General features: G+C 39.2%; 1 protein-coding gene and 1 pseudogene across 1 annotated transcript in view; one reads left to right on the forward strand and one right to left on the reverse strand.

Moving 5' to 3' along the window:
* Nucleotides 1-202: 202 nt before the first annotated feature.
* Hgsnat (heparan-alpha-glucosaminide N-acetyltransferase) overlaps nt 203-24,816 on the forward strand; it is a 52,035-nt gene continuing 27,421 nt past the window's right edge. Inside the window, exons 1-9 of the mRNA XM_042679460.1 lie at nt 203-404; nt 2,522-2,637; nt 8,588-8,724; nt 8,928-9,049; nt 13,413-13,482; nt 15,874-15,943; nt 19,848-19,957; nt 21,557-21,633; nt 22,974-23,004. Of these exons, the coding sequence (XP_042535394.1) occupies nt 302-404; nt 2,522-2,637; nt 8,588-8,724; nt 8,928-9,049; nt 13,413-13,482; nt 15,874-15,943; nt 19,848-19,957; nt 21,557-21,633; nt 22,974-23,004 (836 nt within the window). The 5' untranslated portion in view covers nt 203-301. The remainder of the gene's footprint in view (nt 405-2,521; nt 2,638-8,587; nt 8,725-8,927; nt 9,050-13,412; nt 13,483-15,873; nt 15,944-19,847; nt 19,958-21,556; nt 21,634-22,973; nt 23,005-24,816) is intronic.
* Nucleotides 17,746-19,235, reverse strand: LOC122107647 (annotated as a pseudogene).

Below are 24,816 nucleotides of genomic sequence, written 5' to 3' on the forward strand. Positions count from 1 at the left end.
ATTGCGTGTGTGTGTGAGGTGGTTCTGGGTAGGAAGCACAGATCCGGTGCCAGAGCTCTGGCTCAGCTTCCTCAAAGGCAGGCCACCAGGCCCCTCCTTCGTACTGCGCTGCCCTGTGAGGGCCCAGCTCCAGTCACTGGAGCCGGGATTCCCGGGCCTCTCCCTCGGGCACCTCAGGCGGAGGCAGTGATGATGTATGAGGGGGAGGAGATGTCGAGCACGTGGTCCACAGCAGTGGAGAGGCCTCAGAGCCGGGCGCAGCGGTCCAGAAGCACAGGCGAAGCAGGCTCCGGACGTAGGGATGAGTGTGGCGCGGGTCGCAGGCCCGGTGCTGGCCGTGCTGCTGCTTCTGGCGTCGGTATTGAGTGCCACAATGCTTGCCCCTGGCGACTCCTGGGAGCCAGGTAAGCGCAGGCCCGGTTGCCAGTGCCCCCCCCCCCCCCCCCCCAGGCTCCCCGGAGCCTAGAGAGCGCTGAGCTCCGCCCCCCCCCCCGCCCCCTCCCCCCCCCCAGCCTGGTGAGCGCTCTCCTGGCTGCCCCCTCTGGAGCTTTGTGAGTGCGCACCAGACTGCTGCCGCCTTCTCTCCCCTCCCTCCCGGCAGCCGGGTGAGCACAGTCCCGCCCACTCCGTGTCTTCTCGCGGCAATTCCCTGCTGGGAAAGACTCGGGGGCCTGGGATGCTGAGCCTGAGCGCTCCGCCTCCAGCCTGAACCGCTGCAGTCCTGGCCGCCTGGCCTAGGCGCTTCCGGCTGCAGTCCTCTTGGCAGGGAGAGAGTGGCCCCTGCCCCGTTCCCCCCACCCCGCGGTGAAGGCCCAGGCGCACTGGCTGTGTGGAGAGGAAGGCGCCGGGGCTGGGCTGCCCTCCGGCCGCGTCTTCCGTGGAGAGAAGCCTTTAATCTAGACACTCGTTACTCGATCGCTGCAAAACTGACTTTCATCTAGTATGCAGCACAAAAATGCAGGCCTTTCCCCTAGGTCTGGTCGGCAGGGAACGTGGCGGAGTAGAACTCGCGGCCCTTGGTCTGTACTGGGATTAAATCCCGCGCAAATGGCGTCCAGGGGTGAGAGGTGGCAGCGGAGGGCTGCCCGAGGTGTCTTTGGGGAACTACCACGCTCGCCTCTTCGATTAACGTTCAGAAGTGGAGGCTGGACTTCCTGACTGCCTGAGCTTTGTGTTGTGGGGAGGAGGACTGCCCCAGGGCCGGAGAGGGCAGGAGGCCGGCTGGGGGGCTTCTGCCTCTGCTGAATACTGTGCAGCTGGGACAGGAGAAGCAGTTCATCCAGTGATCCCCAACTTACTTTGTCCCAGAGCTCACCGGGGGAAAGGGTGGAAAATAAAAATTGGACATGGTGCTTTTGGCTCATGCCTGTAATCCTTGCTACTCAGGAGGCTGAGGTAAGAGAATTTCAGTTCTAAGCAGTTCTGAGTTTATCTCGGTGGAGTTGTGGCTCAAGTGGAAGAGTGCCTGTCTTGAGCGAAAAAAATTAAGGGACAGTACAGGACCTGTCCTGTACACACACACACACACACACACACACACACACACACACATACACACACACTTAATGCAAATACCTAAGAAAGCCTTTGGGGTTAAATTAACTATTTCAACAATTCTCATGAAAACATTGGTGGAAAACATGTTTACACATGCTCATGATTAATTAAGATATTTGTCAAGTTAAAAAGTCGGGAAAAAGGGCTGGGAAGGTAGCTCAGTGGTAGAGTGCTTGCCTTGCATGCCTGAGGCCCTGGGTTCGATTCCTCAGCACCACATAAGCAAAAAGAAAAAAGCCGGAAGTGGCACTGTGGCTCAAGTGGTAGAGCGCTAGCCTTGAGCTGAAGAGCTGAGGGACAGCGCCCGGGCCCAGAGTTCAGGCCCCACGACCGGACCCCCCCCCCCCCCCCCCCAAAAAAAAAAAAGTCAGGAAAAAATTTAAAAGGCTAATCTTTGTTCAGCTGCTAAAGGAGCTTTGTAACCTAGAGGTTAGGTGTATTTGGCTGGCTATCTCAGTTTATATCCTGGCTGCTAGCAGATTCTGACCTTGGACAAGTTCCTTGATCCTTTTTGGATTCATAGTGGCATGTACCTTTAGTCCTAGCTACTTGGAATGCTGAAGCCATAGACTTGAGGCAAGAACTATTTTACAGGGCTGTTATGGCATGCAGGAAGAGCATGATTTGGGTATCTACAATAACACAGTTACCATGGTAAATTAGCACCATTAAATTGGTGCCCTTGTAATAGGAAACAGGTCTACTGTGACTCAGAAGGGCAGAATTTTGCATTTCCAACAAGCTGCCCAGGCTTTTGAGTTCACAATATGGTATTATGGCTGAGGAATATTTGGGTTTTGAAATTGAACAACTTTGGTTCAGATCAGTGATGTCACTGAAAAATTTTCATGGGCATGGTCAAAACTCTTTTGGGCTTTAATCTGTATATGTAAAATGAAGAAAAATTTAGCTTATATTATTATATGGAAACTATTAAGTTGCATTTCTTCCTAATTCTTATTAGATTTAGAAAAAAACAAACATGTGGAACTGAAGATGGATCAGGCTCTGCTACTCATTCATAATGAACTGCTAGAAACAAACTTGGCTGTCTACTGGAAGTCTGAATATTGTTATTGTGTATGTATTGTGTGTATATTCACAGTTTTATTTCCTTTGGAGTTTGTTTTATTCAGTCCTTATTGCTCTAATCTAAAACTCTTTTCCCTGCACTTGGACAGGTTAAGAAAATAAATAAGAATTAGAGGAGATATAATCAAAAGTAAGACCCTATCTAAAAAGTAACCATAGCTGAAAACAGGGCTGGAGGTGTTGCTGAATGGTAGAGCATATTCCTAGTTAGAACAAAGCCCTCAGTTTGAACCCAGTATGGGGGAAAAAAAAAATCAGCTAGATGCTGGTGGCTCATGCCTGTAATCCTAGCTACTCAGGAGGCAGAGATCTGAGGATTGTGGTTCAAAGCCAGCCCAGGCAGGAAAGTCTTTGAGACTCTTATCTCTAGTAAACCACCAGAAAACCAAAAGTGGCACTGTGGTTCAAGTGGTAGAGTGCTCTCCTTGAGCTGAAGAGCTCAGGGATAACACCCAGGCCCATAGTTTAAGCCCCATTACCAAAAAAACCCCCATTATAATAGATACTTTATGATGAAGTAGATGTTGGAACATGAAGTAGATGTTGGAATGTAAGGGACCGGTTAAGCTTTAGCATTTACATAAATATTTACAATAAATATTTACTAAATATACAAAATAAGAAGGCTCTAAATTTATGTGTCTCCAAAGAATACAGAAAACAATGGTAGAAACTACAAAATGAAAATGTAGAGACAAATAACATACTTCCATCAGACTGTAACAGAGTAATAGTGGTAAAGTTAAAAAGTGTGGATTTTATAGCCAAAATTCCAGATTGGAGTACTCCTCTGTCACTTTGTAACCTTGAATATAATATTTTTTGTGCACTGTTCCTCAGTGTCTTTGCCTATAAACCTAAAAGAATAATAGAATTTATAAAAAAACAGTTGTACATCTTGCAATCCCATTTCTCTGCCAAATAGAAAACAAACACAATAAAAGCTATGATACAAACATTAAATATTTAATAGAAAAATATTGAGGCCAGGCCAAAGTAATTACTATGAAAATATTTTAAGTATTTTTAACAAAGTTGATAATAAATGCCACAGGTACTGTTATAGCTGAGGGCTTGTTCTATGTCTTAGGATACTTAATTTAATCCTTATAGCAATCCAATGGAGAGGTAATGCAGTAGAGAAGATTTTTTTTTTTTTTTTTTTTTTTTTGTCGGTCATGGGGCTTGAACTCTGGGCCTGGGCGCTGTCCCTCAGCTCTTCAGCTCAAGGCGAGCGCTCTACCACTTGAGCTACAGCGCCACTTCCATGCAGTAGAGAAGATTTTATAAATAATTCTGAGATTAAGTAAAAGATAGTGACTTTTTTCTGGTTGCATAACTGTTAGGTGACAGCATGGGAATTTACACCTTTTGGAGCTTTCTCAGAATTCTTCTTTCCTAATCAGAAAGAAAAAGGGAAATGCAAAACTGTTCAAAGTGCTCTCAAAGTTTTGGAAGGCAAACAATGTAAATATAAACAACAATAAAAGAAAAATAAGTGAAGATATGAGTTATAATATTTTAAAAGGTCACACAGTTGACAAATTTAAGGGAACAATAATATTTGAGAAAATTTGAAATTAAGATCAAGATAACCTGAAATTAAAAGAATTATATTGTGAATAGATTAATGAAATTTATTAGGTAATAAATTTGAGATTCAAAATATAGTAGGTGTTATGGCAGACTTCTATAATCCTAGCTTTTGGGAGGCTGAGGAAGGAGAAGATGAGTTTGAGACCTAGTTTTCAATCTTTGGCAATTTTTCTTTTTCTCTTCTCTCTCTTTTTTTTGGTGGGCCTGAGGATTAGGTCCATTTTTCTGTCATTTCTTTATTTGGTTTTATTTTTGTCATTTTCTGGGTTTAGGCTGAGAGCCTCATGCTTGATAGACAGGTGGTCTACCACTTGAACCATTCCTCCAATCCCTTTTCTGGGTTGGTTATTAGTGAGATAGAGTCTTGTTTTATGCCTGAACTAGCCTGGATTATGATTCTCCTACTTGTGCTTTTTCATGTCACTGTGATGATAGGCACACAACAGTATGCCTTTCCATTGATTGAGATTGAATGTTGTGAACATTTTTGTTTGAGCTGGACTTAAACCATGATCTCTGCCTCTCACGGAGCTAGAACATGGCCTTGTGCCATCACACCCAGCTTTTTCTTTCTTTCTTTCTTTCTTTTTTTTTTTTTTTAATTGTGAGAATACCATACAGAGGAGTTACAATTACAGGGGCAAGATAACAAGTACATTTCTTATCAAGCATTTTTGCCTCCTCTTTGTTTCCCCTTTCCATCCCTTCCCATACACCGCCCTCCCCCCACCTGATCCTCCCCCCACCCCCCACCAAAGTTGTAAAGTTCATTTTTCGACATAATGACTTGGACATCTCATTGTTGTAATGGTTCCACCTGTATCCCTAGTTAAACGATTTGTTTTTTCCCTTCTCCTCCACAAATAATACCAACATCAAATACAGTGAAAGCATGGGTTATACCATGGGGGGAGGGACATACAGAGCAACATAGAAATCATCTTATAAATATGTTAGAAACGATTGCATGATCTTTTTTTTTTTTTTTTCTTGAGATCGGTCTTGCTACATTTTCTAGGGCAGGCCTTGAACTCAGGGTCCTTCTGCCTCTGTCTCCTGAATAGCTGGAATTATAGTCATACACTCCTATGCCAGCTATGGAATTAGTTTTTCCATTTTCTATTTCTTTCTTTCTTTTTTTACTTTTGTGGGTCATGGCACCTGAATTCTGGGCCTGGGCACTCTCCCCCAGCTCAAGGCTAGTGCTCCACCACTTGAGCCACAACACCACTTCTGACTTTTTCTGTTCATGTGGTGCTGAGGAATCGAACTCAGGGCCTCATGCATGCAAGCCAAGCACTCTGCCACTGAGCCACCTTCCCAGCCCAGTTTTTCCATTTTCTTAAAATATAATATGAAAATTGTCTCAAGAAATTGAGAACATAAAAACTAGATAATGAAATTGGAAAAGTTATAACATTTCTTCACCTAATTTTTTGGAACTTTCAATAAATTATTCTTTTTTTTTTTTTTTGGGTCCGGTTGTGGGGCCTGAACTCTGGGCCTGGGCGCTGTCCCTCAGCTCTTCAGCTCAAGGCTAGTGCTCTACCACTTGAGCCATAGCGCCACTTCCGGCTTTTTTCATTTTGCTTATGTGGTGCTGAGGAATCGAACCCAGGGCCTCAGGCATGCAAGGCAAGCGCTCTACCACTGAGCCACCTTCCCAGCCCCTCAATAAATTATTCTTATCCTATATGAATCTAGCTCCCATGCCTCCCTAAAGGAAATGGACTTGCTGTTTGATTTCTGCAATATAGGTGGGGTGCCAGCCTCCTGAGTAGCTAGGATTACAAGCGTGAGCCACTGGCACCCGGCGGGCTGTTAAATTTAAAACCTGGCAAAGACATGGAGAGAAATACAGGCCAATATCAATGTCAAATTTTAAAAATTCTATCAGAATAAATAGCATATGCAAAGATTATACTAGTGACAGTTTCAGTAGGCATCAGTGTAAAGGAAGTGATAAAATTTTGACAGGAAACATACAGGCTAAATGGAGAGATAGTTAATGTACTGAGGTGACGATTACCATAGGAAAAACAGTAGCACTTCCTATGTTTATTCAGATATTGAGCACAATTGCTATAGAATGTTTTGTATAATCTGCATAAATAATTCTGGATTTCACATGAAAAAGTAAATGAGCCAAAGATTCCTGGTGGCCCAAAACACTGGGCAATGCAGAGACTTACTGTAGCAGATAACATATATGATGAAGCTACAGTCACTTTGTAGCCAAAAAAGACCTTGGTCTTTTTAACTAACATACCAAAATAAATATAAAAAGTACAGTTAATCTACTCAAGAGGCTGAGATATGAGCATCATAGTTTGTATATATGCTGCCTAAGCGAACACTGAGCATCATAGTTTGAAGCCAGAACATGCAGGAAAATCCATGAGACTCTTATATCTAATTAGCTACTAAAAAGCCATAAATGGAGCTCAAGCTAGAACACTAGCTCAAAGACAGGGCCCTAAGTTTAAGCTTCAGGACTGGCACAAAAAAAAGTAAAATTGAATTTATGTAATTTTTTTTTGCCAGTCTTGGGAGTTGAACTCTGGGCCTGGGCACTGTCCCTGAACTCTTTTGCTCAAGGCCAGCACTCTACCACTTGAGCTACAGTGCCACTTCCAGCACTGTGATTAATTGGAAATGAGTCTCACAGACTTTCCTGCCATATCTTTTCCAGACTGGCTTTGAACTGTGATCCTCAGATCTCAGCCTTTTGAGTAGCTACGATTTTCAGGCATGAACCGCTGGCACCAAGTTGAATTTATGTAATATTTTAAGGGTTTGTAAACAATTTATCACACACTCTAAAAACAGTCAACTTGAAAAATAAAATCTACCAACTTAAAAAAAATGGAAAAGAATGAAAATATTTTTAAGTTAATGAAGTAACAAGAAATAAGTGAAATTAGATTAGTATGTTCAAATAAAAATTTAAAAACAACAAAATATAAGAAAATGAAAAGGAAAAAAACTAGAATGCAGAAATATTTGACGTAGTAAAAAATATCACAATAGAAAAGCATATTTTTAATAATGTTCAATAAAACATGAGATATAACTGATGGTTCACACACTGTAGGAAACAGTATCAAACATGCTGACTTTATTATTATTATTTTTTTGGGTCCAGTCATAGGGCCTGAACTCTGGGCCTGGGCGCTGTCCCTCAGCTCTTCAGCTCAGGGCTAGCTCTCTACCACTTAAGCCACAACACCACTTCCGGCTTTTTTTCTTTTTGCTTATGTGGTGCTGAGGAATCAAACCCAGGACCTCAGGCATGCAAGGCAAGCGCTCTACCACTGAGCCACCTTCCCAGCCCAACATGCTGACTTTATTTAGTCTATTGATTCATACTGCATTTTTAGTGCAGTGCTATAAATACCTAGTAAATAAACCAAAAGGGAAATGATTTTAAATCCTGGTAAAGCTTATGATGAATTAACTTGTTCTAATTTTACTTGAATACTATTTGGCCATTTATAATGGAAGTTACTGAAATGCTTATTTTATCTAGTAATCTCACTTTTGGAAGTTTACCTTTGGGAAAGAAAGAAGTAAGAATCTCATGTATTATTGATCTTTTAAAGTAATATTTTTATAATACAAAAAACAAGAAGATAAAACAAAAACCTTGAAATTTATCCTAAATACATATTAAGAAGTTGATGAGATATTATGCATCCATCAAATATTGTAAATATGTACATTAGAGTTCTGTAAGTTTACTTGTTAAATATTTTTTTAGTAAAACATAAGGATTCAAGATTTAATGTAATCTATTAGTGAAATATGAATAAAATTAGTTCAATTATATTTGGACAGTCATTATTTTAATAAAAAATAGTTGGTAAATTTTATCTCTTATTGAGATCTAAAAGTTTTATGAGTATGAAGAAAAAGTCATGTTAGGATATTCAGATGGGTGCTCATGTCCTTTAAATACTGTAAGACGGGGCTGGGAAGGTGGCTCAGTGGTAGAGCACGTGCCTTGCATGCATGAGGCCCTGAGTTCGATTCCTCAGCACTACATAAGCAAAAAGAAAAAAGCCGGAAGTGACGCTCTGGCTCAAGTGGTAGAATGCTAGCTTTGAGCTGAAGACCTGAGGGACAGCGCCCAGGCCCACGACCGGACCGCCCCCCCCCCCCAAAAAAAAATATATATAATCTGTAAGACTTAGAAATGTCTAACAGGGCTAGAGGTATGGCTCAGTGGTAAAGCACATGCTTAGAATGCGTAAAGCCCTGGGTTAGATCCCTAGCATCACTGAAAACCCTCTAGGAAACAAAACAAAACAAAACAAAAAAATCTTACGTTTTTATCTTACAGTGCTTGTTTCAGTTTCTGGTAAATGTTTCTCATGGTGGAAAACCAGGGAAGCCAAGCATCGCAGCTGTCTCTCTTAGTACCCAGCATGGATCCATTCTACACATTAATGATAGCTTGGAAGAGAAAGAAATTTGTAGGTTTGTGCCTGGTTTGATTTGAACTAATTGAAGTCTGTATTTTTCTCTTTGCTTTTTTTTTTCTACATTTTTTCTCATTAAAATATTTGTCTTTATCTTTCCTGATCTGTAGCTAAGAATGAATATTCTATATGACAATTAACAAAGACAATATTTTTTTTGAAAATCTAACCATTTGTCTTAATTTTACCCTTTCTTTGTAGGCTAGAATACAAATTTGGAGAGTTTGGAAACTATTCTGTCTTGGTAAAGCACACCAGCAATGGAGTAGGTGAAATTACCTGTGACCTTGTAGTTAATAAGAATCCGGTTGACAGTAACCTTCGTATGTACATGCACTTTAATTCTGTTTTTTTGTTATAAAGTATTACAAAATGAAGCAATTCATGAAATTTTAAATAGTTTAAAATGTAGATTATAGATTATTTAAATCATTTAGTTATGGCATAAGTGTAATAATTATTTTCTTTTGGTAGTGAGGATCAAATTCAAGGCTTTGAACACGTTAAGCACATGTTCTGTCACTGAGCTATACTCCTAGTTCCAGTTACAATGTTTTTATTGTGTCATGGATATATACTAAGAAAATATACTAATGCAATATATGATATATTAACGTATTTTAATAAGTTTATTTCTGATTAAATTTAATTGTGAAGTACAAATAAATCAAAAGGTTAATGCAGTGGAAAGAAACTAGAATTAGTGTTTAACTATCCTTGGTTTGGGTTTTAAGATGTATTCCCTGTGTGGCTTATACCAATAGACCTTTATGTTAAGGAGGGTTCTTTTTTCTCTAAGAAGCCCACTGAAGAAAATCTGTTACTCTTCATCATCCTTCAGATAATACTATGTGTGTTGACTTTCAGAAATTAATAGTGAATCTGGGTGGTTACAAAGACTGGTCACAAGGAGCCTGAGGTTATTTAAAAGGAATATAAGAGTCAATGTAAAGGACCACAATAGGGGACAATTAAATCATTAGAAAAAGAATGAAGCTGGGCGCCAGAGCAGCTCAGGCCTGTAATCCTACCTACTCAGGAGGCTGAGATCTGAGGATCGCGGTTCAAAGCCAACCTGGGCAAGAAAGTCCGTGAGACTCCTATCTCCAATTAACCACTCAAAAACTGGAAGTGCTGTGGCTCAATTGGTAGAGTGTAATCCTTGAGCACAAAGAGGTTCAGGGACAGTGCCCAGACCCTTAGTTCAAGCCCACAATTGACAAAGGAAAAAAAGAAAAAAAAAGCCTCATGTTTCAATTTCTTGGAGTTGATTTCAATAAACATTATTTTATATGATCATATGCACATAGCTATTGAGCCTTTATGATCCTCTCCTAAGAATATCCTCTTTTGGTCTCACTGTGTGAATGTTTAGAATTCTGTTTATGTCCAAGTAATTTTTTTTTATCTTTTACTATCCATTGTGATTACTTGTAGATTTATAGGCACATTCTAATTACTACAAATGAGGGAAATCACGCAACCTATGTTTATTTAGGTCTAGTTTACTTCGCTTAATATATAGTTTTTGCAAGTCTTCCCATTTCCTTACTTATGGGGCAATGCCATTCTTTTTGATGGAAGCATAGAATTCCATGGTGTATATATACCACATTTTCTTGATCCATTCATCTACTGAGGGGAATTTGGGCTGATTCCATATATGTTTGGTCTTTTGAGAAACCTCCATATCCCTTTCCAGAGTGGCTGAGCAAGTTTATATTCCCACCAACAGTGTAGTACTGTTCCCCTTTGACTACATCCCTGCCAGCATTTGTTATTGTTAATTTTTTTTGATAATGGCCATTCTAACTGGAGTGAGGTGGAATCTCAATGTTGTTTTGATTTTCATTTCTTTTATGGCTAGAGATATGTTGAATGGCTAGAGATGTTCATGTGTTTATTGGTCATTCTTCCTTCTTCTGAGAAGTCTCTCTTTAAGTCTTTAGGCCATTTATTAATTGGTTGTTGTTTTTTGAGTGTTTTGGGAGGACTAGGAATCCATATAATCAATATAATAAATGGATATGGATTCCTCAATATAATAAAGGCTGTGTATATGATAAACCTACAGCCAGCATTAAAGTTAATGGTGAAAAGTCAAAAATATTTCCTCTAAAATCAGGAATGAGACAAGGATGTCCACTCTCTCTACTCTTCTTCAATATAGAACTGGAATTCTTAGCAAGAGCAATAAGGCAAGAGAAAACATAAAGGGGATCCAAAAAGGGAAAGAAGTAACACTGTCCCTCCTCGCAGATAACATGATCCTATATTTAAAGCACCCTATAGATTCCTCTCCCAAGTTACTTGAGCTGAACTGAAATGTTGGTGAAGTAGCAGGGTATAGAATTAACTCCTAAAATTGATAGCTTTTCTGTATGCTAACAATGAGAAGAGTAAGATTGAAATTAGGAAAGCAACTCCATTGTAATAGCCTCAAAAAATTAAAATATCTAGGAATTAACCTAACCAAAGATGTGAAGGACCTTTGTGATGAAAATTTAAAAAATCTAAAAAAGAAATTAAAGCAGATTTAAGGACATGGAAAAACCTTTCATGCTCCTGCATTGGAAGGATTAACATCGTGAAAATGGCAATAGTGCCCAAAGCTATCTACAAATTCAATGCAATATCCAAAGGATTGTTATAAAACTAAAAAGAACTTTGATTGCCTCTGGTGGTGACAAGAGCACCTGATTTTGACTAGGTTGAATTTTAAATCAACTATCAGTTGAAAGATTTTGCTGAAAACAATATTGTATACCTGTATTCTAGTACTTAGGAAGGATCTTGAATTTATGGTAGCCTGGGTTATATAGCAAGTTTTAGGACAGCTTGGACTACATAACAGGATCCTGTCTCAAAAAGAGCAAAAACAAACAAGCAAACAGAGAAAATAAAAACCAAAACAAATCCCACAAAACAAACCCAAAATGAAAAAAAGATAAAATTGAAAAAAAAGGAATAATATTAGCATATTCTGTTTTTCCTGTTCTAACTGTAACAGGTTAGTGTAAGTACCTAAATGTGAGTGAATTATTTCATGAATAAAGTGATAGATTGATAGGATATTTGCCACTGCTGATGAAATAATTGACATAGGCAAATAACCATCTGACAGAAGAATTTTACACTAGGGGTTCAGGCTTTCACCATTCAGCTCCTCCATATTATCAAAGCAAATGATTGTTCAATTTGTACAACATTGTGGTTGTAAAATAGTTTTACGTTTACAGAAAAATTGCAAAAAGTTCCCAAATATCCTGCATTTCTCTTATACCCTTAGTGTGATAGTGTAATGCAATTTGTATAATCTTGTTATATTATTGAGGACAGGAAGTTAACATTCATACAGTACTGATCTCCAGACATTTAAATTCCTCAGTTATGTTTTTAATGTCTTTTTTCTGGTCCATGATCAAATTCAGGGTCCCTCAATCCATTTAGTTGTCAGAACTCTGCCTTTCTCTGTCTTTCATAATCTTGGCTAATTGTTTTGTAAGTTGTCCTTGGATTTATATTTGTTTCATATTTTCTCATGAATGGGTAGAAGTTTTGCAATTTTTAGTAATGCTACCAGGGTGATGTGGTATTCTCAATATAGTCAGGAGACACATGAAGTCAGTTTGTCTTTTGAATGACATCATGAAGTATGTAGGGATGAAGGGGCATGATACCTGGGATTTAAAATAAGTTAGACCTGGGTGCTGGAGGCTCATGCCTGTAATCCTCTCAGTTTAGTTGGCTGAGATCAGAGGATCACTGTTTAAAGCCAGCCCTCCCAGGAAAGCATTGAAATTCATATCTCCAAGTAAGTACCAGAAAACCAGGAAGTAGAGCTGTGGCTCAAGTGGTAGAATGCTAGCCTTGAGCAAATAAAAGCTTAGGGACAGCGCCCAAGCCCAGAGTTCAAGCTCCAAAACAGACACACAGACACACAGACACACACAGACACACACATACACAGAGACACACACACTCTGTCAGCCAAAAGAGGAGAGGGCTAGTGCCCATGCCCAGAGTTCAAGGTCCAGAACAGACAGACAGACAGACAGATAGACAGACAGACACAGACACAGACACACAGACACAGACACACACAGACACACACACAGACACACACACAGACACACACACAGACACACACACACACACAGACACACACACACACACAGACACACACACACACACACACACACACACACACACACACACACACACACACACACACACACACACACACACACACACACACACACACACACACACTGTCAGCCAAAAGAGGAGAGGGCTAGTAATAGGAGAAAGAAGAGTGATAATTAATTTTGTTTTTGCAGGCTGGAGAACAAACCCAGCACTTTGCAAATGTTAGGCAAGTGCTATGTCTTGAACTAAAACCCAGCCCCAAGTGTGACAATATGTTGATAGATCTGGAATCTGGGTCATAGATATATGTGGATAAATACAGTTCTCTGTACCTTTCGTATGGTTGGTATATTTCACAATAAAGGTAATAAAGATTCCCTCATAAAGGGCATTCTTAATTGTTCATAGGAAATCTAACATAAAAATCTAAGCTTTTCTGAAATTTATTTTCATTTTCATTGATAAATGTAATGACCTAAGAACTTTGATGCTTATGATGGCATTTTTGGTGATAATGTTTTTCTTCCTATTTCATAGCTGTAACTATTGCATTCCTTGTTGGTTTAGCATTCATCATTGCAATATCCTTCCTAAAGCTTTTGATGAGGTAAGTTATTGGGAAGAATATGACCTGGGTAGTCTGACCCACCAAACATTATTCTGAACATTATTCTGTCCAAATGGAGTAGCTAAAATGACTTTTTTTTTGGTGCCAGTCCTGAGACTGGTCTATGCACCATCCCTGAACTTTTTTGCTTAAAGCTAGAGCTCTACCATTTGAGCCATAGTTGCACTTCTTGGTTTGTGATAGTTAATTAGAGGTAAGAGTCTCATGGTCTTTCCTGCTCATCCTGGCATCAAACTGAGGTCAAACACTTGCAAAGAGGAGAAATTCTGTCTTTACCCACTGCAGAATCTTTGCACTTGATTTTGCCTCTCTTGTTTATGTGCAATATGCTGTTGTTGACGACAGTGTGATTATTTTCTATTTCTTGCCTGAATGCTTTCCAAAAATACCTGCAGAAAGTCCAGAGAAGTATCTGGACTAAATCACTATCTAAATCAGAAGTATCTAAATCAGAAAAAAAGGAAGAATAAAGAAGCTCCCTTTCATTTGGAGAACACATATGTACAAGAGAATTAGTGTTTTAATTTTTTCCTAGTTATCTCAACTTTTTATGCCCTTCCTTAGCTGTTTTAATATTTTTCATGTGACAATGACATAAGCAATGCTAAATAAACTCAAAATGAGAATTATGTTGTGAGGAAAAGAAATTACAAATGGACGGATTGACTATCTGGATTTTGTATGAATATTAACTTTGGCAATAGAACTATAAAAATGTTAGACAAGGAAACTGAACTGGCTATGTGGTCATAATAAGGACTTATTGCTCATCTTTAAACTATTATTTGATATATGGATTATGTTTATATGTAAAATAGTTTTATCTTTTAATGATACTGATATATATGCTGATATATATGTAGATAAAATGATATGATGCCTGAGATTTTTTATAATAATCACAGCAGAGATGAAAGGCAGAGAATAGAACTATAAATGAAATAAGATTGGCTGCATGTAGATATTTGGTGAAGCCAAATGATGATTCATTATTCTAGTGTCTTATCTGTACAAGCTTTTAATGACAAGAGAGGGGCAGATCTATGTACTGGGTAATTTAAATGTGGCAAAGTTAATGCAAAACATATGGATAGCTTTGTTTTTGCCAGGCTAAGATTTACTTTTTATTTTTTTTTTTATCTTCCAATACTGGAAGTGCTTTGAGATATGTTTTATATTTTATGAGGTATATTAGTGCTTTGAGGTATATTTTATATATATATATATATATACATGTATGTACATGTATGTATATTTTCTTATATATGTATAAATTTCAGCCATAAAAAAGGAAATCATAACATGTCATTTACAAGGAATGGATGAAACTAATAGCATATAAAGTGAAATAAGCTAGGTTCCAGAAAAAGTTCTTTGTTGTTTTTTTTTGGTATGTCACGGGGCTTGAACTCTCAGCTTGGGTGCTGTCACTGTGCTCTTCAGCTCAAGGCGAGCACTCTACCGCTTGAGCCACAGCACCACTTCCGGTTGTCTAGTGGTTTATTGGAAATAAGAGTCTCATGGACTCTCCTGCTCGGGCTGGCTTTGAACGCGATCCTCAGATCTCAGCTTCCTGAGTAGCTAGGATTACAGGTGTGAGCCACTGGTGCCCGGCTCTAGAAAAAGTTAACATGTTTTCTCTCATATGTGGATGTTAGACCTTGAAGTTGTCATATCTATTTCTTCGATAAAACTTCTTTTTCTTGTTTTGTTTTTTGCTGATTACAAAAAACATGCTACTTAATCTTTTGACCATTAAGACAGATTTATGGTGCAGTGGAACAAATTTTATATTCTGCTGAGAGGTCCGCAGAAGTCAGAAGTGTCTATTCCAGGCATATATTCCCATCCTTCCCCAAATGACTAGTGACCATGGGCACCAAAGATAGGGTGTTGCTTCCTTCCCACATCTAGACTGTGATACTCTTATTTTAGTTTTCCTGGCTGTAGCTATGATGACCACTCCCATTTTCCATTGGAGTTTCCTGGACTTTTCTGTTCAAGCTAGCCTGGAAGTTCTTTCTTCTTAATCTCAGCGTTCCACCTAAAATGCACCTAAAATGCACCTAAAATGATAGGTGCATGCTATCTATCATTCAGCTATAGATTGAGAAGGAGTTTCAAGAACTTTTCTGCCAGGGCTGGCCTGTAACTATGATCCTTCCTATTTCAGCCTCCCAAGTAGCTTGGGTTATATACATGAAACATTGGTTCTTAGCTTAGATTTTTGTTTTTATGTTAATAAAAATCTTTCAGAATGTTAATATTTAATTTATTATTGTAGAATATAAGCCTTAATTTTATATCCATCTAACTTACAAATATTTTGAAAAGTCTAATTAAAGAAAATCCATTGTCTTTTATTTACAGTTTGTATGACTTTAATAATTGGATTTCTAAGGCAATGAATTCCCGAGAAACAGATCATCTTATCAATTCTGTGAGTTATTAGAATGCATTATGTATTATCTATGAAGTTTTCTACACTTGGAATTTATGATTTCTTACTTAATAATCATTATTACTAGACAAGCATCCTACTGCTGAACTATGTTCTCAACTCGAGTCCCAAATTCTCTTTTTTTTTTTTTTTTTTTTTTTGAGACAGGGTCTCATTTCAGGCTAGTCTTCAATCTAGCCTGAAACTTGTCATTCTCCTGTATCCTGAATGCTGGCATTGTAGGTATGTGCCAATGACATATATTCTTTTTTTGTGGGAGAGAAGATACTGGGTTTGTGGATGCTGGGTAGACATTCTACAGCTTAAGGCATGCCTCCAGCCAAAGGCTTACATATTTTTTTTTCACCATTCAGCTGGAATCTTTATTATTTCAGAAATAGATATCCTGTGTACTTTGAAGTGGCAAAAATAGTTATTTCAGGATTACTGTAACAAAATGTTCCCCAAGATTAGCAGTCATCTCAATAATCATACAGATCTCCTTTCATTCACTGAAGACTTCCCCCAAATAACTATTATGTATCAAAAAAACTTGCAAATATCATGAGAAAGCTATGTAGGACAAAAAGGAAATTCTGCTAGGGGAACCAATGAACTATCTTCAATATCCCTAGTATACTTTTTTTTTGTCTTGTCGTTGCGCCTGACCTGTGGGCCTGGGCGCTGTTCCTCAGCTCTTCAGCTCAAGTCAAGTGCTCTACCGCCTGAACCACAGCGCCACTTTCAGCTTTTTCTGCTTATGTGGTACAGAGGAATCGAACCCAGGGCCTCATGCATGCAAGGCAAGCGCTCTACCATTGAGCTACCGTCCAGCCTCGCCAAGTACACTTTTGATGCATACATACTCTAAAGAAAAAAATAATTTTTGCTTTGTTTTTCAATGTTCAGTCTGAGAGGAAATGGAAAAACAACAACAACCACAGTTTCAGGAGTAAAACATTTTCACAATCTCTAGAGTAAGCTACAAATGTCCAAAAGCTCTAAAGTAAGCTACAAAGTCCAAAACTTTGAGATGAAAAAATGAAAGCATGTATCTCAATTAGACATTCAATAAATATGCACAAAACTCAGCAGCTAGTGAATATAATTCATGTATACCTGACAAAAGCATCAAATATCATACTTGTGAGAGTAAGATACTTTGTTTTAGACATTTCAATATAAAACTCTCTCTCTCTTTCTCTCTCTTTCTTACACACACACACACACACACACACACGTAATTCTATCAGGGTCTCCATATGATTCACATTCTGGACTGTAACAACATATCAACACTGGAAAAAGAGTACTAAGGAAAAGAACAGAAGAAGAAATCCTGCATTTTTCTTCTACAGGCTAATGAAAAAAAACAGCAGTTGTTTATTTTCAAATACACCAAATAATGTTCACTAGGGCTAAGTCCTATGACTGCCTTTCTCTGCTCTCTGTATCAAATCCTTGGAGTCACTTATAACATCACAATATTTTGCATCTACCAAAATACATAGGCTAACTCTTAATCTAATACACTTAAATTCTCATGACACAAATCTTTAGTTTTCACATTTGTTAGTGTGTTAGGAATATTTACATGCAAAGTTTGAAAAGATTTCTTATCTGGAAGAGCACTACTGAATTTATTCTCTAGAAGAAAAAGCAGACCTAAAGGGTCACATTACTGGAACATTTCAAACATGTTGACAGGTTCTTATCCTCTAAACTTCAATGAAAGCTGCTTGTCCAAACTGCAGTGAATATCTGCTCCTGTTCAACAGATGGAGGAGTTAGAATTTGTCACTTCATTTCTTTCTGTCACCTCCAGTTGCTAGCATAGTTGTGACGTGCATAAAAATATTCAGTATATCCATGTAGATACACAACATCAAATTGATTGGATCATAGCTGTTCTGTCCATACAATGGTGTTCTCTTTGCACATTTGATTACTTTCTGAGTATCATATAGAAGGAACATACTGAAAAGAACTAATCTACCATACATTGCCACTGAGTACAGGATGGCACCAGCCACAGTGTTCTGTGGCAGAAACATGGACCCCAGTGAAGACACAAATACAAGACCCAGGCCCACTCCCAGTAGGGCACCCATTTCAAAAACTTCTCTCTGGGAGCATACATGGCCACAGTGGAGAGGCCTCCTACAATGCCGGTAGTGTACCATGCAGTTCTTATGAGAAGGGGTCCCCCTAGTATTGTCAGAGGAGCCATCACACCAGAATGTAGCAACCAAGCAAGATGCTTCGGGCCCTTGTTCTGGTGGTCGGATATGGACTGTACTAGCATTCCAGCTCCAATCATGGCTGCAATGGTTGCGCCAGTTGTCACCCAAGAGCCTCTCAGCATGAAATTAATAAGAACAGGAGATCTGGCTATTGCCAAAGCAGACAAAGCTGTTAACACCAGTACTTTATGCTAAGTACATACAGGTAGAATGTTTTGTATCCATCACATACTGAGGCCAGATTATAGTTCAGACTATAGTTCAATAGTTCTAATCTCATTAGACATTCCCAAGCCACAGTAACACAGTGCACCAAGACCAACAGCAGGCCTCCCCCCAACAAACCACTATCCCATCTGGTCAATTTTTCCATTGATGGCTCAAATGTGGCATCTTTGAGTTCTTGGGCAGTTTTTCCAAGGCACATCCCAATTCTTGTCTAGGTGGCATATTTCCTGCTGGGTGTTAAGAGCTATTGATCTTTTTTTTTGGGGGGGGGGGTCTGGTTGTTGGGCCTGAACTCTGGGCCTGGGCGCTGTCCCTCAGCTCTTCAGCTCAAGGCTAGCGCTCTACCACTTAAGCCACAGCACCACTTCCGGCTTTTTTCTTTTTGCTTATATGGTGCTGAGGAATGGAACCCAGGGCCTCAGGCATGCAAGGCAAGCGCTCTACCACGGAGCCACCTTCCCAGCCCCTGAGCCATTGATTCTTTGTGATGAAATTCTTCACAAGGGGGAGAGGGGGGGAAGCCTTGGTGAAAGCTGGGTGGAAAACCCTGGAAGGTAGTGTAACGTAAGCCTTGCAGCCAGCATGGTGATGAACCAGGTTTACTAAGCAGATCGGAAATGCTCAGTTTCCGGTGACTTCCACCACACAGTTCCCCTTCGGGGTCTGCAAAAACCTTGGGCCCTCTGCCCTGTCCTTCAAGACATATATTCTTAATAAAAAACAATTTTGACCTCAGCTCTTAAGAAGGTTCCATTTTTCTTTTCTTTAATGATGCTGGAAGTCTGGGCCACATTACTGTGTAGTTTGGAGACATTTTCCATTCTTGCAGTCTTTCCAATTAAGAAAATAAAGAGAAAAATAAATAAATAAAAAAGAAATCAAGAACATGAATTTTAAATACATAAACACTGATAGTTTAATGATTAAACATGTCACTAAATTTGTGCTAATAAATTATCAGCATGTATACTTGTGTACACGACGCACTTAAGAACCAATTCTTTAGCTGGGCGCTGGTGGCTCACGCCTGTAATCCTAGCTACTCAGGAGGCTGAGATCTGAGGATCGCGGTTCAAAGCCAGCCCGGGCAGGAAAGACCGTGAGACGCCTATCTCCAATAAACCACCAGAAAACCGGAAGTGGCGCTGTAGCTCAAGTGGTAGAGCGCTCGCCTTGAGCTGAAGAGCTGAGGGACAGCGTCCAGGCCCAGAGTTCAAGCCCCATGACCGACAAAAAAAAAAAAAGAACCAATTCTTTGTGTCATTACAAATGAACACTGGCAAGCTCACTAAAATGTACCTCTGATGCTCTCTTTACAAATGTAAATTGAAAATTATCTTTGTCTTTCTACTCTAATATCGTCCCTTAAATACCAAGTAATAAACATATTACACTACTTGGCATTATTGAATGGATCTCTCTGCTTTTTGAAGGAGCTCGGATCCCCAAGCAGGGAAGACCCTCTCAGTGCTGTCTGCCAATCAGAAACACGACACCTGCCTACCCTGCCACACCGTCTCTGCTCTGTGGACACATTCAGAGGGTACGTGCGTTCTCTTGCAAGTTCTTGATATGTAATATAATATTTTAAAATAGAGGCATAGTAGGAGTGAACTGGTTTTTACTAGCATGTGCAGTCTGTCGAGGTAAGGTCATTTACATTTGAGAAAGTGGGCCATGGTGCAATAAACTGTGCCACCACCTCCAGCCAGTAGTCTGACAACTTAGAAGATGCAGCAGTCTACTAAGAAAATACCAACATTCAACATTCAGAAAGTATTTATCTTTCAGCACCAGCAGAACAACCTGAATATCAGGCCCTTTTCATAGCAGATCCAACATCGTGTCACAAATTGTTGTTAATTGGTTTTAGATCTGAATGAAGGGCAGAACCAAACTGAAAATAAAATATAAAACCATATAGCTAAAAGTAAATATATATAGGTATTAGGTCTTCCATTTCCACCCACTGAAGGCATTAAAACTCCAGTAATAACCTTATCCTTTCTTTCTAGTCTCTGCAGAGTGAGTTCTGAGTTCTCTTGATAAAGTATTAGAAGCTAAGTAATACTGGTAGAGTTTCTCTTATCAAAAATTGTTGGAAATATTTTATTTTTATTTTTTTATTGTGAAAATATTGTACAATTACATGGGCAAGATAATGAGTACATTTCTTATCAAGCATTGTAGCCTCCTCCTGTTGGAAATATTTTTAGCATGCTTTTCCCCCCTTAAACTGTTAGTGGTGATTATTTTGGTACTGGGAATTGAATCAAGGGCTTATATGCTCTACAACTGAGTTACACTGCTTGCCCCATGCCTGTATTTTGATTATGAGCTGTCATAAGAGATCAGATGTAGAATTTATGACTCATGGCTTCATAGAAACACTTAAAATTTGGATTTTGAAGCATTTTGAGGTTTTAGAGATAAAATTGCTAAAAGATCTTGAGTTCTGTGTCAGCCACTGCTCTTGTCTTAGTTTACCTAATCTCTTTAACAATTCTATAGGTATGTCCTCTTAATTTGCTTGTTTCGCAGATGAAGAAAAAATAGACTAAGTTGAATATTTTCTCAGTCATTCAGGTTCTAAATGAGACAGCCAGAATTTGATTTTAGGCAGTTGGGTTACAGATATCTCACTTTGCTACTTTATTGTACTAAAGTCTTCTTTCATTAAACAGTATATTCTGGTATATTTTATTGTATTCCTCTTTCTTATTATTATTCCACTTCTAGAGATAAGCTGTTCACAAATAGGCAGAAGCCAACATCAAGTGCCTAAAATATACCAAGCACTTAGTTACATGTGGTGAGATGATTGCTCAGAGTTAGTTTGCTAAAAGGAAAAGACCCAGGATACAAGTCTTTAGCTCTCTGATTCAAATGACTTTTTACATTCTTTAACAGTTCCTTAAGATATATTGGAATAGCAACTGAACTTCAGTTGTATGGTCCCAACTGAGGTGACTAGAAGATAATAATGTCTTGCTCTTTAAATCTCTTCTTGTGTTATAAATTGACCTGTTAATCATGGTATGACATGATGTACTTTGTGAGTGTGAATATCATTCCTTGTGATATTGCAATCATTTCTTGTCATATTGAAAGTACTGAAAGTACTCTTTCCATTTGCTTTCAGGATAGCTCTTACCCTCATGGTATTTGTTAATTATGGAGGAGGAAAATATTGGTACTTCAAACATTCAAGTTGGAATGGTAAGATATTCCCCAAAGGTAGTATTGCTCATAGTTCTTCTCAAAGCAACTAGCGGACAGGAAGATCCCTCAGCACTCTCTCCAGAAACTCCATAGATAAGACCATACTAGCCTGTCCTAGCTACTGAGCCTGCTTGTGTGCTGTGGCTCTATAGTTTATTGGTCTAGATTGCTTTTCTATAATAACATGAAGACTGAAGATTTCTGCTGAGAGTGTATAACTCAGAATTTAGTTTCAAATGATTCTTGTCACAGTGTAGGTAGGACAACCACCATATCCTTAGAGATTATGCCTTCTAAAACTTAATTTTTCTTGATGTGCCATCAATGAATGGTGCTGAATAGTATGGCTTGGTAGTTGGCTTAGGAGTACATTTTATGGGAACCAAGAGAATAATGTAATAAACTTGACTATTAGAGATGATTGACTTTTGAGACATTTCAGTTTTCTTTGACCTGTACAAATCATGTCTATAGAGGACCGGGGAAGGTTTTTAAGAGGGACTCTTTGTGATCATATTTGATAATTAGCACCTTGTTCCACAGACTGATTCCTGGTAAAGCAGCTTTGCAACTCAGACCTAAGATTCCAGATGGCTGTATTTACGTATTTATTTAAAACAAGAATTGCATATCCCATTTGTTTTTTTTTTTTGTCGGTCGTGGGGCTTGAACTCTGGGCCTGGGCGCTGTCCCTCAGCTCTTCAGCTCAAGGCAAGCGCTCTACCACTTGAGCTACAGCGCTACTTCCGGTTTTCTGGTGGTTTATTGGAGATAGGAGTCTCACGGTCTTTCCTGCCCGGGCTGGCTTTGAACCGTGATCCTCAAATCTCAGCCTCCTGAGTAGCTAGGATTACAGGCGTGAGCCACCAGCGCCCGGCTTTGTATATCCCATTTGTATTTAAGCACTACCTTCTCTTTTGCACAATTAAATATGTTCTATATTTTTGTACTATGTTGCAAAACAATAAGTGAAGAGTCAGGAAGTGTCCTAGACCAGAAGTTTTTTTTTTTTTTTTTTGGGTCCGGTCGTGGGGCCTGAACTCTGGGCCTGGGCGCTGTCCCTCAGCTCTTCAGCTCAAGGCTAGCGCTCTACCACTTGAGCTACAGTGCCACTTCCGGCTTTTTTCTTTTTGCTTATGTGGTGCTGAGGAATCGAACCCAGGGCCTCAGGCATGCAAGGCAAGCGCTCTACCACTGAACCACCTTCCCAGCCCCTAGACCAGAAGTTTTACTAGACAGAGTTTTACTTTTTGTGAAAATATATATAATAGAATCCATTTTGAGTATTAATATCCTAGAATCCTCTTTCTTACTGTTTGTACATGTGTATTCTGCAGGACTGACAGTGGCTGACCTTGTATTCCCATGGTGAGTTGGCAGTTTACCATCAATTTTTCCACAGGTCATCTGTAGTTCTTTGTCTTTAAAATGATACTGGAGCCCTAATTAAAAAATGTATGGTTATTATTAAAGTGTGTGCAGAGAGGTTAAAATTTCATAATTCAGGTAATGTGTGCATTTCTCTTTTTGACAATATCATCCCTTTCTTTGCTTTCCCCTAGTTTCTCCTTCCTGTCCCTGCCCACAGTTACATAGTTCATTTTCTACATAGTGTATATTGAATGCCATGATTGCTTTTGTTCACCCTTCCTCCTTCCCTTTCTGTGCACTCCCAAAAAGCCAAAAAAGAAAAAAATATATAAAAATCAACACATAAACATCACTACCATCACCAAGAACAACATAAATAACCCACATTCTGTTTCCTGGAATTCATTTTGTTAAATAGTATTTTAAATGTTTAGAAGAGTTATGCCTTTGGACTCCTCCTTCCCTAAAAATAACCTCCTTTGCTCTGATATGTGTGTGAATGCCTAGAGTCCCATATAAGTATCATGTCTAGTTATATTTTAGATCTAGTTTCTACATATGAGAAAAAACGTGTGCAATTTGTCTCTCTGAATTTGACTTACCCCACTTAACATGATATATTCTAGGTCCATCCATTTCTCTGCAAATGGTATTATATTCTTTCTAATGCATGAGTAAAATTCCACTGTATATATTTACCGTATTTTTTGGATCCACTCATCTACTGTAAGACATATGAGCTGTTTCTATAATTTGGCTACTGTGAATAGTGTAGCAGTGGCCACGGATGTACAAGTGACTTGTAACATTCTGGGTGTGGTATAGCTGGGTCATAGGGAAATTCTTTAATTTTTTTTTTTTTTGGGTCCGGTCATGGGGCTTGAACTCTGGGCCTGGGCGCTGTCCCTCAGCCCTTCAGCTCAAGGCTAGCGCTCTACCACTTGAGCCACAGCGCCATATCCGGCTTTTTTCTTTTTGCTTATGTGGTGCTGAGGAATCGAACCCAGGGCCTCTGGCATGCAAGACATGCGCTCTACCACTGAGCCACCTTCCCAGCCCCTGTTTAATTTTTTGAGGAACTTCCAAAATGCCTTCCAGAATGGTTATACTAGTTTACATTCCCACCAGCAGTGCACTAGGATTTCTTTTCCTCACATCCCTGCCAGCAGTTGTTGTTTGAATTCTTGATGGTGGCTAATCTAACTGGGGTGAGATGGAATTTCTGTAGTTTTTATTTGCATTTCCTTTATGGCCAGGGTTGAGCAATTTCTCATATATTTATTTGCCATTCTTACTTCTGAGAAGTCTCTCTTTAGCTCCTTTGCCCTTTTGTTCTTTGGTTAGTGTTTTATTTTCGGGATGAGGGTAATTTTGGAATTCTTTGTATATTTTGGAGATTTGGCCTTTGTTGGATGTATTGCTAGTAAAGATCTTCTCCCAGTCAGTTGGCTGTCTTTCTAGTTTAGTGATTTTGCTGTATAGAAACTTTTTATTATGATGTACTCATATTTGTAAAGTTCCTCTCCTCTCTGCTGTTCCTATAAGTTCTAATATTTCTCCTGATTCATCTTGCAATAGTTTAAATGTTTATGGTCTCATCTTGAGCTGTGATCCAATTTGAGTTGATACTGGTGATGGTGACAACCAAGGATCTAATTTTAGTTTTCTTCATGTGAATGTTCAGTTTTCCCAGTACCTTTTATTGCAGAGGCTGTTTTTTTTCACACCATACATTTTTGGCACCTAGGGCCCCCCTCCCCCCACTTTTTTTCCCCTTAGAGCCCTTTTTAAGACCAGCATTGAGCACAG

The sequence above is a fragment of the Dipodomys spectabilis genome, unplaced genomic scaffold (genome assembly GCF_019054845.1).
Source record: "Dipodomys spectabilis isolate Male_0828 unplaced genomic scaffold, ASM1905484v1 ptg000052l, whole genome shotgun sequence".
Lineage (NCBI taxonomy): Eukaryota > Metazoa > Chordata > Mammalia > Rodentia > Heteromyidae > Dipodomys > Dipodomys spectabilis.